The sequence below is a fragment of the Scheffersomyces spartinae genome (assembly GCF_019049425.1).
Source record: "Scheffersomyces spartinae strain ARV_011 chromosome Unknown scaffold_10, whole genome shotgun sequence".
Classification (NCBI taxonomy): Eukaryota; Fungi; Ascomycota; class Pichiomycetes; order Serinales; family Debaryomycetaceae; genus Lizanozyma; species Lizanozyma spartinae.
The window spans coordinates 430,536-445,969 of record NW_025065057.1 but is presented as its reverse complement, the minus strand read 5'-3'; the positions used below and the strand labels follow the sequence as shown (position 1 = coordinate 445,969).

At 38.6% G+C, this 15,434-nt stretch overlaps 7 protein-coding genes across 7 annotated transcripts; 3 read left to right on the top strand and 4 right to left on the bottom strand.

Annotated features, from left to right (window-relative positions):
• Window positions 1-499: 499 nt before the first annotated feature.
• Window positions 500-3,505, top strand: SFB3 (uncharacterized protein; the record flags this gene model as incomplete). The annotated part of the gene is made up of 1 exon (XM_043191360.1): window positions 500-3,505. The coding sequence occupies one exon, from the start codon at window positions 500-502 to the stop codon at window positions 3,503-3,505; it is 3,006 nt and encodes a 1,001-aa protein (XP_043049372.1).
• Window positions 3,506-3,576: 71 nt separating this feature from the next.
• KQ657_000517 (uncharacterized protein) lies at window positions 3,577-5,931 on the bottom strand (the record flags this gene model as incomplete). The annotated part of the gene is made up of 1 exon (XM_043191359.1): window positions 3,577-5,931. One exon carries the CDS (start codon window positions 5,929-5,931, stop codon window positions 3,577-3,579), a length of 2,355 nt encoding a protein of 784 aa, XP_043049371.1.
• Window positions 5,932-7,528: 1,597 nt separating this feature from the next.
• On the top strand, window positions 7,529-8,692 carry KQ657_000516 (uncharacterized protein; the record flags this gene model as incomplete). The annotated part of the gene is made up of 1 exon (XM_043191358.1): window positions 7,529-8,692. The coding sequence occupies one exon, from the start codon at window positions 7,529-7,531 to the stop codon at window positions 8,690-8,692; it is 1,164 nt and encodes a 387-aa protein (XP_043049370.1).
• Window positions 8,693-8,735: 43 nt separating this feature from the next.
• Window positions 8,736-9,812, bottom strand: MGR1 (uncharacterized protein; the record flags this gene model as incomplete). The annotated part of the gene is made up of 1 exon (XM_043191357.1): window positions 8,736-9,812. One exon carries the CDS (start codon window positions 9,810-9,812, stop codon window positions 8,736-8,738), a length of 1,077 nt encoding a protein of 358 aa, XP_043049369.1.
• Window positions 9,813-10,129: 317 nt separating this feature from the next.
• COX6 (cytochrome c oxidase subunit VI) lies at window positions 10,130-10,728 on the bottom strand (the record flags this gene model as incomplete). Its single annotated transcript, XM_043191356.1, has 2 exons — window positions 10,130-10,409; window positions 10,598-10,728. 2 exons carry the CDS (start codon window positions 10,726-10,728, stop codon window positions 10,130-10,132), a joined length of 411 nt encoding a protein of 136 aa, XP_043049368.1.
• Window positions 10,729-11,418: 690 nt separating this feature from the next.
• On the bottom strand, window positions 11,419-13,482 carry KQ657_000513 (uncharacterized protein; the record flags this gene model as incomplete). Its single annotated transcript, XM_043191355.1, has 2 exons — window positions 11,419-12,056; window positions 12,186-13,482. The coding sequence occupies 2 exons, from the start codon at window positions 13,480-13,482 to the stop codon at window positions 11,419-11,421; spliced, it is 1,935 nt and encodes a 644-aa protein (XP_043049367.1).
• A 481-nt stretch (window positions 13,483-13,963) lies between these two features.
• Window positions 13,964-14,812, top strand: CAP4 (Cap4p; the record flags this gene model as incomplete). The annotated part of the gene is made up of 1 exon (XM_043191354.1): window positions 13,964-14,812. The coding sequence occupies one exon, from the start codon at window positions 13,964-13,966 to the stop codon at window positions 14,810-14,812; it is 849 nt and encodes a 282-aa protein (XP_043049366.1).
• Window positions 14,813-15,434: the final 622 nt, after the last annotated feature.

Sequence of the window (15,434 nt, the reverse complement as noted above, 5' to 3'; positions counted from 1 at the left end):
AGTAGCAATAATAGTAAGATTGGTAATGTTAGCTGCTGGTATTCATTCTTGTCGAATCAAGCCAAGTCAAGTCCGGTCGAGGTCCGATCAACGGTCTAGACTTTGTACAAGGATCGTTCCAGTAATTAAGCGGTGTGTCTTCCAGTATGAAGACCTGCTTTGAGTATCCTTTCCAGAAAGCTACTTGAAATTGGGTGTAAGTGTTTGTGTGAGGCTTATGGTATTCTCGTTCATGTTGTCGCAACTTGACCCAATTAGGCCAACCCGAGACACTACTATGTATACGACCGTATTTACCTGCTTGGGAAATATTCTGTACCTTTGTGTTCGGATCGTCTTATTGTTGATCTGAATGAAAAAAAACACCGAACTATCTTCATTACTCTCGAAAACCCGACCCATAGTGCTATTGAAGCGAAGTCACGTCCTCTACCAAGTACTGCTTTGCTTCTTGGTATAATAACAAGAACAACAACAGCAACAATAATAATAATAATTAATGCAAGCCAACAACGGGTCCTTTACCTCTAATGGTAATGGTACTACTCAAGACCTTAGAGCCATGAATGGTGAGATGGGAAACATGTCATTAGCAAATAAACGGAAGAAGAAACCCGCTAGAGCTTTCCATCAGCAATGGGAAACAGCAGTAGCACCACCATCTTCTACGGCTTCAACTCCATTCATGCCTCCAAACGCTCTGTTCAATGGTAATAGTAATGGCTATGGATTTGATTCAAATCCTCCATCCAATGGGTTCATCACTCCAAGAATGGATTCAACATCTTCATTCCAATCACCAGCTCCTTCAAGAGTTTCTTCGTTTCAAACGACCCAACTGCCGGGTTTGCCTCTGTTTCCACCTCAACATCAGCCTGAAAATGCAATAGTGGTCCCAGTTTCCGGTGGCATCAGTCTGGTACCCGCACCAGCTCCAAGTTCAGAGTTGTCGTTGGTTGATTACAGATACCACACCCAAGCAACCTTCATGACTCCTACTTCCGACAATGATCCACTGTACCCTTCATTTTACACTTTCCAAAACTCCATTCCTCCCACAGCAGGTACTCAATATTTGACAGTGGATCAGGGAACTGCATCTCCCAATTACATTCGTTCTTCCATGTATTTTGTTCCTGAAACTGAATCCTTAAGGGCAGCTACAAAGCTTCCAATTGCCTTAACGATTAGACCATTTGCTCCTTCACAAGACCCTGTTCCTGTGGTTGATTTCCGTGATTTGGGGAATATTTCTGGCTCTGATCCTTTGGATTTTGGTCCTCCACGTTGTCGTAGATGTAGAGCTTACGTCAACCCTTCAATGACCTTCACTTCAGTATCAAACTTTACTTGTAATGTTTGTCAGTTCAGAGGTAACACAGTTCCTCAGGAATACACTTCTTATTTGGATGCACAAGGTAACAGAGCTGATAAATTTGTCAAACCAGAATTACATCAAGGAGTCTACGATATTCTAGTTCCTGACGAATATAACGTAGGAGGCACAGGATCAACGAACGACGAGTTGCATCATATCTTTTTGGTGGATATTAGTGAACCAAGTATCAGACAAGGTTTACCAGCAGTTGTAGCTGATAGTATTAGAACAGCTTTGTTTGCTGAGAAGGAAGACCTTCAAGAACAAACTGGTGAAGATAATGAACCATCGAAAAAGACAATCAAGTATTCAATTATTTGTTTTGATAAGCACATTCATTTCTACAACTTGTCACCAAAGTTGCAACAAACTCAAGTTAATGTGTGTACTGATTTGGATGATCCATTTGTTCCGTTCTTTGATGGATTGTTTGCCGATAAGGAGGAAAGTAGAATCCAGATTGAAGATGCCTTAACTAACATGGAACAAATGACTAATGATCCGACTTTCTTGCCTGATACGGAGTCTTGCTTTGCTGTTGCAATCAAATTGGCATCCATGTGTCTTGAATCTCATGGAGGTGGTAAGATTACCACTCTTTTAGCAGGATTACCATCATGGGGACCTGGAGGCTTGAAGTTTAAGCCTAATAATACATCAGGTAAGAATGCAGATGCTGAAAAGTACTTATTCCTTCCAAACCTGGATTACTACAAGGCATTGGGTAAAGAATTAGTTGCCCAAAGTGTTGGTGTGGATTTGTTTGTTGTTGCAAAGACCCAAGTTGATATGGCAAACGTTGGTTATTTATGTGGTGTCACAGGAGGAAATATCAACAGATGGACCAATTTTGAAATTGAACGTGATGCCAGAGGGTTCCATGAAAAGTTTGTGACTTCAGTTAAAAACCCAAGAGGGTATCAAGGTCAATTGAAAGTTCGTTGTTCTAATGGGTTGCAAGTGGCTCAATATTATGGAACATATTCAAATAAGGATATCATTGGAGATGTCATGGATCCCAAAGTGTCACTTTTAACTGAAGATCAGACATTCACTGTGTTGTTTGAATATGATGGGAAATTGGACACCAAATATGATTGTCATTTCCAAGTGGCCTTATTGTATACCGATGCTTTAGGTGCTAGAAAGGTTAGAGTCATCAACTTGGTATTAGCAGTGGCAGAAAAGCTTCAAGACGTTTTCAACATGGTTGATGAGGACACGGTAATGACCACAATTCTTAGAGACTCATTGTCATTTATGGGTAAACAATCACTCAAGGAAATACGGGAATCTCTTAATAATAAGTTGGTGGAAGTTTACACTCAGTATAGAGCAATGAGTGAACTTGGTCATAATATTACAAACACCATGAACCGAACTTTATTATTCCCTGAAGGTTTGAAACATTTACCAATTTATGCCTTAGCATTCCTCAAGTCAGATGCTCTTAGAAATGGGAATGGAATCACACCAGATACTAGGCTTGCCGAAATGTTCAATTTGATGCACATGCCAGTGGAAAGACTTCTTTATAACTTATATCCTGCAATGGTAGAGTTGCACAGTCTTGATGATGAAGAATGCACTTTTGATGATTATGGATTCCTTAGATTGCCACGTTTCACAGAACTTTCACTCTCCAAAATGGAGCAAGGGGTCTACATCTTGTGTGATGGCTATCGCGTGTACGTTTGGGTTGATCCCAACGCCAATATTCTTCTTGTGAAAGATTTGTTTGGGGAAAACTACGATAGTGTTCTGCAATTGGATCCTATGATGAATGAATTGCCTGTTTTACCCACACTTATCTCCGAACAATCTCATAATTTGATAAAGTTCTTCCATTCCAAGATAATTGGTATCCCAGGTCAAGATACTGGTAGTAGTATTCAATTGGTTAGACCAGGTATTGATGGTTCAGAAATTATCTTCAAGTTAAGATTGGTCGAAGATAATATTTCCAGGTCCCTAGCAACTCCCAGTTATGGTGATTACCTCACCAGTTTGCATAAGGCTATTAGAGTGAATTTGGATAGTGACAAAGCCTCCGGGAAGATCAAACAATCCATTGATAATGTGGGGAATAACAGCGAATCTCTCACCCAAAGGTTTGCTCTTTTCTAGTCAAAATATAGTTTCAGGCCTGTCCCCCAATAGATTTCATATAGTTACAAATCAAAATAATAATTGCATTCTTATCTTAACATTCTTAACACCAGGATTACCAATCCTACGATTTCTTTATTATTCTTGTTGACTTGAAGCGTGATGGAGAGTGCACTTTGAAGTCTTGAATTAGAAGTCACAAATGATTTGGTTTCATGATTACCAACTGCCACATAAACCACATCTTGAATTAAATACACAATTCTCAAAATCAATTCTTGTTCATCTGATTGACCTTCAAGTATGGTAACCATACTATCAAATAGCATGGACCGAATCTTCTCATCACTTAACAAGACCCCACATATCATTTCAGATACTTCACAGGCATTAACTAAGAGTCCAGCAACAGCTATTTGTGTAGACTCATCTTCCGAATCAAGGAATCTAATAAGAAGCTCCAACCTTTCGTAGTTGGCTTTACTACCTTCAATATTGAAGAATTTGGCAAGCAAAAGTGGCTCAACAATTAAATTGGATATTAATTCTATGGCCCCCTTTCTGATTTGTAAGTTATCAGAAAGCAACAAGTTGTTCACATAAGGTTCAAATGTCATCTTGATAATCAAGGTTCTGGTTTCAGTATCAATTGTCGCAAGGTTAGTCAATGCCAAAAGACTTTCAAACTTATCAAGTGGATATATATGTACAGATTCTTGTTCAGAAGTCGTCTCCTTGTCTGGAGTCCATTGCTGGTTATTATTATCGTAAAGTAACTCTGAAATGAATGGAACGGCATTACGAGCTTCATATGTTTGTTTGAACGCTGTTGATGGATCAACCGCTATCAAAAGCTTTGAAAGAGCACGACAACCATCAAAATAATGAGTTACTAATCCAGGAATTCTCTTTGGCTTGATACGCAAACTTTCCTTATCAAATTCACTGCTTGACACCAAGTAATCCATGATCAAATCCAAGCCCCCATTTTTAGCTATTGCTTCCTTGACAGGTTTCTCTCGTGCCGTTGCCAATTGCTTAAGAAGGGTAACAGTTAAGTCTTTGGTACTTTGACTATAGGTTTTGGATAGCACTGCATTGGAGAATAAATTGAGCAGCTTAATGATTGAAACAATGTTATAGTTCAAGGTCAAATCCTTATTAAACAAGTATATTTCCTCAATATTCTCCTTACTTTCTTGGTCATCCTTAACACCACTTGGACTAGCAACATTTTTCAAGCTGTCAATAATCGCTTGCTTTGAACCTTTGTGCTCGATTCTTATGTCACTTAAATGGGTGAAAATAGTCAACACTCCAAATCCTAGTGAGTGGTCTGTGCTAGCAGAAGTTCTTAAGATATCTACTAATTTGTCTATGAGATCAACATCATCCCGAATTTGCTGACGATGGGTTTTACTTAGTGTGATATAAGCCAAACCTTCAATGGCGATATTCAAATAATAAGAATCTTGTTCACAGATATAGGACACAAGAGTCAGACTCAAATTGGCCAATGAGATTTGTTGCAGTTTCAGTTTATCCCTTTGGATCAAATTATACAATTTTGCTAAGCAAACAGCAGATTGGACATTTATGACAGCATTGTTGGCCATTTTCCAGCCTTGAAGTAGAACATCAAAATAGTAAGTCAAGTTAAAGACCCGACACTCTTCTGAAATCTGAGAAGCATTCAAAAGCTTCAACATTTGCTGTAAATGTATCATTATGTGGGTCTTATCGCCGTCTTTACGTTTCATTTCCACAGTTTGTTCAATTATTGCGTCTTTTGTTGCTTCCAGAGTGTAAAGAGGTATGACAATGTCTGGGAATATCGAGAAGAAATTGGTCATGGCCACAATCTTATTGTCCAATGAAGTATCAACTGATTGAAGATACTTGGAAAATAGCGCATGAACTGGTTTCTTGTTCAGATCAATGTATTTTAGAGTAATAACCAAAATCATGGAGTGCACATCCCTGTTGTTGCATACAAAGTCGTTTAAAAGTGGCCAAAATTGAACACAATCTTCAACATCACCAAGTCCACAAGTTCCTGTTATAGAAATGTACAATTTCAAGTAGAAATCAATAGAACCTTCCAGAGCATAGTGTAAAGCATTCACCGCAATATCATGAGTTATAACTTTTGGTTCACTACCCACAGTATCAGTGTCACAATTGGCAAGAATTTGTACTAGCACCGTACCATTCAGATTTCCAAGTAATCGAAGACCTTCTAGGAATTTCCTTGGGTCTTCCTTGTATAGATTGTAAAGATATGTAGCGTCCTTTTTTGATTGTGCAAGTTGTTTCAATTGGGCCACCAATTGGGTCTTGGTATCATCCAGCGGAAGTTGACTTCCGTCTCCACGTAGAAAATCGGATAGAGTCTCACGGACCTCTAACAGTAACAGAGCCAATCCATTGTCCACATTTGACATTATGTGATGATGATGATAAAGTAGACACTGCCTATTTTCACTATGGTATTGCACTTTCTGTAGCATATGTTTTACAGCCGGATAGTGCGCGCACCAGAGTTATGCTCCATAAAAATACACTACAAGGGAAGACCTACCATTCGAGTTATATCAGTAACAGATATTGATAAAAGGCAATCGAATAGGCAGACAAACTAAAAACCAGAGAAACAGACAGAAAACTGTACATGTGTACTGTGTGTTATAAGCAATGATACTAACTCATAGTGAACTTTGTAAGATCAAACAAGTAGTGTATTTACCATATAATCAGTGTTTAACCTTTGAAATATACATTGATGACTATTACTATTATGGTATATCTTTATTGTTATTATTATTATTACTACTACTTGTATATATAGTGATATACTATCACTACCACTTTTGATACTACTGGAATAGAAACTGTTGCTTTTTATATTCTGATACTGCATCACACCCCTATTTACTTTCATTATGGATACCTCAAGCGTATTGGAAAAGTATACGCTGAACCTTTCCAATTTGCCGTTGGAAGTTCACCATCTCATGCAAGAGATCAAGAACAAAGACATACAACTCACAGAAGCCCGCAAACGGTACCAGACTCGAGATAATCAGCTTCATAAGTTTATTCGAGCGAACGGAACACTTACCAAACATCCAAAGGAATCCCAATTGTATGCAAAGATAGAAGATGATATGAAGAAAGTCCAACAATTACAGAAGGAGAAAATAATACTAGCTAACACTGCAGCATTTCTTGTTTCCAAACATTTGTTTAATTTTGAGTTGGATATTGCTAAATTGGAACAAGACGATGCCCTTCCTCCTCTTCCTGCTGATTTCCTTGCTGGTGATGATTTTGAAGGTATTTCTGGTAGTCTTAAAAATGGCCCAACCTCTGATTTCACAGAGTCTTTTAGAGAAGGTCTGGTTTCTGCTAGTGCTACGCCTGGACCTCGATCTCAATCACGTATGGGCTCGTCTGTTAGTTTGGACGGAGTTTCCAGAGGTCAGAAACGGAAACATACACTTCTGGTTCGGGGTACTAGTGGAGTTGGCCGTCTCAAGAGATTGAAATCAGAAGAGGCAGAAGAAAGGCATGGAATGAAACCAGAAGGAAGTGGACCGGGTAATAATGATGATGCCGATAATAATTTATACTGTTTCTGTCAAAGAGTTTCTTTTGGTGAGATGATTGGTTGTGATAATGGAGATTGTAAATATGAATGGTTCCATTGGGGTTGTGTGGGGATTACCTCACCTCCTAAAGATGATGAGGTATGGTATTGCCCTGATTGTGCACCCAAGATGGAGAAACGTAAGAAGAAAAGAAAATGAATAGATTAAAGGAACAATTACGTAGTCAATGATAGTTTTGAAAGAGTTTAATTATAAATACTAGCATGCTTGTCTAACAGTGTAAGAATCTCCGTTCACCAGTGACGACGTGCACCTACCAACTTCGCACCGGGTGCAGCGAAAAATTCAGCTGATTCTTAATTGAATATTTCACTTCATCTCCCTCGAAGATCCAGTCCTCAACTAAAAACTATTCATTCAACCTAAAGCCATGCTTAAACGGACTTGGATTCCATTAGCTCGGAGATTCCACGTGGGTAGAATAATACAGAATAATTATGCATACATCTCCGACTTCCCCACTCTTTCATCAAAGATAGACTCAACCATCAATACCACCGAAAAGGTACCAACAGATGCAGTTGTTGAGGCCGTAAGAGCATGTGGAAACCTTATAGCCTCAGTTCACGAGTACGACAAGTTCTGGGAGAACCCTATCAATGTCTCTATACAAAACAAGGTATTGGAACTTCTTTCTAAGGACACAGTTGAATTTGATAAGGAACTATTGGTGAGATTAATGTTACTAAAGCTTCCCACCAAATTGAACATTCTTATAGTGTCTGAGTTCTACAAGAGAAACCCTACAGCTTTCATTGACCGATCCATTGCATTGATTCCATTCCGTCAATCGCTTTACAACGGTGATTTACAGAATGCTCTCAAGTTGACTGATATGACTGTTGGTCACCCTAATTATGTGGATCACAGAGCTAAAGAGTTTAGATCTGGTGTTATCAGATTAGTATGTAGTGCAGCGGGGATTTCATTAATGTCTAAATTTGGAGTGGAATATCTTATTGAATTTGATATATTACCTGAAGCCTGGAGACATTTATCGGGTATAAGTCTGATGTTAGTCACTTACCTTGTGAACTCATCCTTTTTTGTTAGTATGGTTAAATTTGGTAGACAAGTTGTTCTGTCTGGTGGAGACTATTTGACATGGCAAAGAGGAACCTTTTATACTCATTGGTACACTCATGGAGACGAGATGCTTTTCTGTTCTAAGATTGTTGATGCAGACATTAATATAAATGGTGGAGGGATTTCGGGGAATGAACCAACCCCAGGCTTAATAGAAGAGTTGTGTCGTGTTGATCCATTTTTCCAAGGCCATACATTAAAGCCAGGCTATACAAGAGACGGGAAGAAAATTAGACTTTTGGAAGCAAGAGATAACATGGAGGAAATTAAAATGCAAGCTTATTGGATGACTGGCGGTGATGGCTTTGAGTGGGTTGAACCAGATCAAGATCCTGCTACTTTGATTTGGAAAAATCATTTGAATAAGTTTGACAAGCCTTACTTAAAAGATGATCATGATACTGTCAAGAGTTTGAAATGGGCTGATGATTTAGTGAAAGATAATTAAGTTATAGATACATGTAAATAGAGCAATGCAAATATAATATATACTACTTCCGTCCTTCGTTAATAATAATGTCCGTTTGAGTCTTCGTTTGAGTTTTCTCGTGGTCTTCGGGATTTTCTTCTGTAGATGCCAGTAATTCATCAACTCGTTCAAGAGATCTTGGAAATAATCGAATGATGGTCTCCCCTCCATTTAATTCCTCCCATGGATTGACATAACCCCAAACAAAATCTAAATCATCATCCGAATCTAGTTTATGGTTTCCCAAGTGAATAGTTGGTATGTCTTCAACTACTTGAACATCACTTGATCCCTCCAATATGCCATCCAATCTTTCTGCTTTATTTAATTCAGTCATATCTTTCAATCTTCCTTTCAATAAATCATCTGTTAACGCTTGGTTTTGTTTCACCATTTTATCATACACCAGAGAATATTTTTGATAATCCAAAACTTTCCCCAATTTCCATGCCTCACTGGTTTTATTCATATAATTTTCATTCACTTCAATATATCTCCGAAGTTTTTTCCGATACTCATCTATATTCATAGGTGTATAGGAGTCATAAGCTCCAAACCACGCGCTGGGTTTCTTCCCATTCTCTGTGGCAATATTTCGATAATGAGAAGCTTCAACACTCCAAGGATCCATAGATCCTAAAAGTAGTAGTCTAGAATATTCTAACCCAGATTGGAAAACTGCTATTGACCCCACACCTATTAGTATTAAATTATCTCTAAGTCTACCTTTAGGATATGGTATTCCCGCCCTTAGAAAGTTCGCCTTACGAAGTCTTCGTGCCCTTCCTAACATATACATTCCAATCATTGCTTGGAATGTAGCAAGTCCATAAAGTGCCAAATGATTATCTGATGCTGGAACCAATGGGCCCCACATTCGAAGACCAAAACTTGGATTTTGAGGAAACTTCACATTGGGGAATATCATAGTTAGTAACTTATTGACGGTGGGGATCTTTGCAATATTAGAAGCATAAGTGTTTGATTGTTGTTGTTCAGTGACTGGAGTTTTATTCTGACGTTGCTTTGTTGATTCATCTTCAGGAGCTTCCCCTGTACCATTACCAGAAGGTGGTGGAGGTGGTATATATACTCCCATAATTTTCTTATTCTCTTGTGGTATTAATTGTTCTTATAGTGAGAGCCTGAATAGTGAATTGAAGAGGTATGGTACATAAAAAGGGTTTACCTTGCCACTATTTGCGTTGCTCTTTTGATTTAATATGAGAAATGGTTATACCTAAGCGGAAAAACGTGATCACGTGATCGTGATCGTGACCATGTTTTACCAAACGGTTATTTCGGTATAGATATACATTTACCTATAAATTACTGATCAACTCAAAGAATATATTGGAATAAGAAGTGATTATGACATAAAAATTATAATTTAGGAGTGTGGAATATCCGACTCACTCATGCTTCAGGATACAATTCTTCCTTCAAATCAATGCCCAATTCCTTTCTAATGTCCTTCAATTCTTCCAAATAAGCAGCGTATTGTTCCTTATTTTCAACCTTATACTTCAAGGCTTCGAATGTTCTAACGGCAGTAGGGTAGTCGTTAACTCTTCTGCAGGCCAACAAAGCTTGTTCAATGACAGCAGGAGCTGGAACTAAATCGTAGGCGAAGGCATTGTTTAACAATCTTTGGACTTCAAACAAATCTGGGGCTTCTTGGAAGTCCTTTTCAAATCTAGAAACGAGTTAGTAATTGGATTAAGGTATTGGAGTGTGATTCAAAAATGGAACTTTGACTTTAATGGAAGTCTAGATATGTACCGGGACAATTGGTATAAAGTTGGTCAATGATGAAGACCATAACAATGTCCTCTATTCCTTGTTCTCAGCTTTTTACACACATTTAGGCTCATTTAAACATACCTAGCAGTGAATTCTTCAAAAGTTTCCAGGTGATGGTCAGAGTAGTTTCTCACAGCTCTGAAACCAGCGAAACGAGAAACACTGGGAATAGCTCTTGCTCTTAAGGAAGCACGTAATGTGGATGCAAGCATGACGATAAGGATGAATGGGTTGTTCTAAAACAAAAGTCTAGGAAAGAATATTGATTGTCAATGGTTAACTATATAAAATAGTGTGTTTTGGTTGGTTAAAACTTTTTCGATACAATTAATGTACCAAACCACGACTCCATAATGGGTTTACAATTTGCCCATTGGTGAGTGGATCGTACGACAGATGAGTCGAGAATTACGTCGCAGAAAGTGTGCGCGACACACTAGGGAATTTGTAGTGGTCAGATTTATGGTTACAGTAAGGTCAAAGAGGTACCCAATCTATAGTAGTATACTTCAAGAGATTCGAGGGAGTAACAAACTGTCACACTATTTGAAGATGAAAACAAGTTAGTTTATTTTTATTTAGGATGATAATTGAAAGTATAACGAATGGTTATTATGTGGTATTAAGACAACCAATAGGAGTTGACCAAATTTCAACTCCCACATACTGCACATATTGTTTAAGCACGTGATTAAGCACGTGATATCCATGACCATATAATAGATCTACACTAATTCCTAATGTTACTCATTAATAGTACCCTTTTATTCATCGTGTTGGTTTCCGGTGAAATACTCAGCTACTTTATGTTCAAGCCACGATACATATTCTTAAGCCGGGCTACCTATTTTTTATATTGTCACTGTATTGTATCGTAATAATCTGTAATGCACCTATTCCCTTTATGACCGTCCACCAAATCCTCCTCCACGACCTCGAAAACGGGCTCCATTCCCTGGTTTACCTCCACGTCCACCACTAAATCCTCCATTCTTTTGCGATCCCGGTCTCCTCAGTCTCTTAATTGCCCCTGATCCAGACCCATTGGAATGTCCTGAGTAATTATTATTTCCCGATCCACCACCACCACCAGTGATAGGCTTCCAAATGGGCAACTCCTTAACATCAACTTTGAGTTTCTTACAAATAAGATCTCCATTATGCTTGTCAGTAAGTTTGATTTTAATCTGGACCCACAGTTTGGACATCGTGGTGTTAACTTTTAATATATTTGTTGGTTCTCGAACAAACATATAGCCATGATGGTTTCTTTTGTAAAATGTCGAGCAATAATCCTCCTTATATGATTTGAAGGGATTGCTGATGATTTTCTCTGTAAATAATCTTGAATTTTTGACAGAAGTTGTACAAACTGGTAATCTTACCCGAATACTTTTATTCGAAAATATCCCAGAACTTGTTGACGATGAACATGACAGAGAAGCAGATTCTTGGTTATTTAAACTCCGATTAGCACTGTTGTGCTCTTGATCTCTCTGGATAATTCGTTCAGCTTTCTCGTCAATATTTCTCAACTGATCTTCAATAGTTCGACGAGACGACGATGAAGAAGAGGAGGAGGAAGTGGGTGCAGCTAGAAGATTTGACGCTGTTGATCGAGCAGCGGTAGGAGGATGATAATGATTATCTTTACTATCATTATTATTACTTGATGGTGGAATAGGGTATGCTGCTCTTTCAGGTGTAAGGGAGTCGAATCCAGAAGGATGATGTGGATTAAATGGTTCATCATCCATGAATGGTTGTAATATTGAATTTCCTATCAAATGGTCATCTGGTAAAGAAATTGCCGATAATCTGGGCGTTGTAGATGCCGTGCTTGTATTAGTTGTAGTTTCATTGCAAAAGGAATGTTGCAGCAGATATAATTGACGAGGAATAAAGGAAGGCGTATTATTGACTTTGGAACTGTAAATGTTATGATATCTTGATTTTGGAGTTGTTACAGTTGATGAACTTGCTGTCAATGGAGTGAATTGCAGATAACTTTCCGAGTTTCTGGAACCAGAAGATGTAGGTGGTTCATTAAAATCATCAAAATCATTTGTAAAGAGTGGAGTTAACAATTTCAAATCATCATCATTTTCTTCTTCATTTAATTTACCTAATTTTGTCTTTGATAATGAAGCTGTCAGATGAGAATGATGCAGACCATCACCAATTGTCACATTCTCATTCCAAATAGAACCAATCGGTTGGTACGGAGCAGATGGCGAATTCATTCCAAATAAACTCTGAGAGTCTCCGTTACCATTACCATTAGAACCTAAAGGAGGCGTACTATTAATATTCAAATGTTTGATGGAAGTGTTCAAATCCATTCCAAAATCAATCAAATTATTATGCGGAGGCGTAGATACCTGTGATGTCAGTAAAGATCTAGTTGAGACGGTAGAACTTTGGATATTCCCCGTATTTGAAGTCGAACCGGCAGTGTTTGGAACAGAGACAGTGGAACTGAAAAACTTGGACAGTGAATTTGTAGATATTTGGGATAGCAGAGTTCCTATCAAAGGAGAACTGTTATGTCTTTTCACTGTAAGTGAAGCGAATTGGTGGTGGGGTTGATTATTATTAAATCCATTAGTATTCAAAGCAACACCATTACCATTACCAAAAGCAACCAAATCAGGCAGCAGCAGGAAGATATCTGTTTGAGTATTGGAGCTTTCACCTGTAGTAGACCCCGAAGTTGGGAAATACGTTCCAGAAGAAGAAGAAGACATCAAATTATTAAAACCGGCCCCTTGTGAAGTTGAAGTCTTACCCCCACCACCAACTCCACTTGATGGAAAGAACGACGACGTTCTCCTCAGACTTAAAGTAGATTGAAACGGCGAAGATGAAGATGAAGATGAAGAGGGTCCCGCCGTACGGAATCCCATACTTTCTCTCGTTAATCCATTAGTTACTCCTTGGACAAGGGATGTCGGATCTTGTGCCATAATATTGGGTAGTAAATTATTGATATGAACGTAATGCTAAGTTTATAAGCACCTCACCTCAAAACAACACACGGAGAGAGCCCCTAATGAGCTCTATGTAAGCTTTTTGAAATACCCTACCTATTTTGAATCAATCGTATTGATTGACTGATGTAATTGAAACTCTCTCAGGTATAAACGGTGAGGGAAAGGCTGAGGTACAAAGTCTAAAATAGGAGACTGAAACTACTGTATTTAGTAATTCGATCCTTTGTTAAAACTCAAATTACCTAAACAAGTACACTCAGGCATAGAATGTATTATTACGGTAATGTGTGTCATATGATACTGCACATTAGATAATACAGGGTTTGGGTTTGTCATCATCATTAAACTCCCTCCAATTTTGACGAAGCAATAAAACCAGACAACAATTCCACTTACATAAGATATTACGCCATACGTTTTTATTTTGCACGCCCCGCTTCTTTATATAATAATAATGAACTACAACTGGAATGATAAAGATGGTGCAGACCATGGAGACGACATTGATCCTACATTTCCAAGAGCAGAAGAGTTTGAAGATGAAGTAGCAGCTACTGCTGTTGCCAGAGCTCAGGGTTCCAAAGCAGTTGGTGTCAGAGGCTCAAGACCTCCTACAGATGATGTTAATAAGGTAGCTCATGTTGCAGTTGCAGCCCAACAAAGATTCCGCAGACAACAACAACAAGACCAAGAACAAGGACAATCACTGCAACAAGGACAAGTAGCGCAACAACAACAAGCAGGACAACAACAAGGTGTGCAACAAGCAGTGCAACTGCAACAAAATTCACAACAACAACAACAACAAGCAGTGCAACAACAACAAAGAACACAACTTCTGACTGAATTACAACAACATGCTCATTCTCAAAGTCCACAACCTCAAGGTCAAATAGATTCAGATGATGAAGATATGAAGAAAGCAGGTGCTGCTTATAGAAGAATATCTAGTGACAAGAGAGCTGCTCAAAATAGACAAGCTCAAAAGGCCTTCAGACAACGGAGAGAAAAATACATTAAAGATTTGGAAGCTCAAGTTGCCGAAGTCAGTCAACTAAAACAGACAATTGAGGAGTTACGTAACGAGAATTTGCAATTGAGAGACTATACATTGGCCTTACAATCTAAATTACTTGAGATAAATCCTCCGGGAGGACCTCATACTTCAGCAGCCCAAGCAGCAGCAGTAGCAGCAGCTGCTTCTATTGCCGGAGGGACCAATGGACTGAATTCAAGCCATGGATCAACAGATGGTGTTACAGCCCCACCTGCAGTATACACCAAGTTTAAAGGTGAAAATTAAGACGACTGTAATCGTAGTACGCAATTGTATAATTAAAGACTGTAATTTTATTGATTTTCATTGTGTAATCCCAAGTAATATGAAAAAGCCTTTAATTACTTGCCAAGCCCTTTACTGAAAACTAATTAGGGAACGATTCTCCCTGCGCTTCCAATGTGATTAGTACCACAGTGACACCTGATAGGACACTGATTTTGAGTCATGGCAATATATTGGCAAACGGCATTATAGGCAAGTAACTAACAATAGCGCGGCCATCGGAGAATTGCAACAACTGTAAGGTGATTGCGATTCCTGTTTCGGGGTCGCACACCCACGTTACGAGGAGGAGGGTATACGGAATTGTAATAAGTAATATCGACCTGGGGCGATCAGAGTCATCTTAAAGGATTAGCGATTTGAAGGTATATGCTACTTTTTCTTCGTAGTGTTTTGTATCTTTATTCATTTATTGATTCTTTCTTTATTCATTCTCCATCCTTATTACATTACTCGCATTGGAACAAGATAGTCTGCCGGTATCGGAGTTAACACCAAATTCTATAATAGCCATTGACCGAAGTGGGATGAGCTCCTCGTGTTTCCAACAATCATTACAATGGGAAGACCCTCAAAATACCAT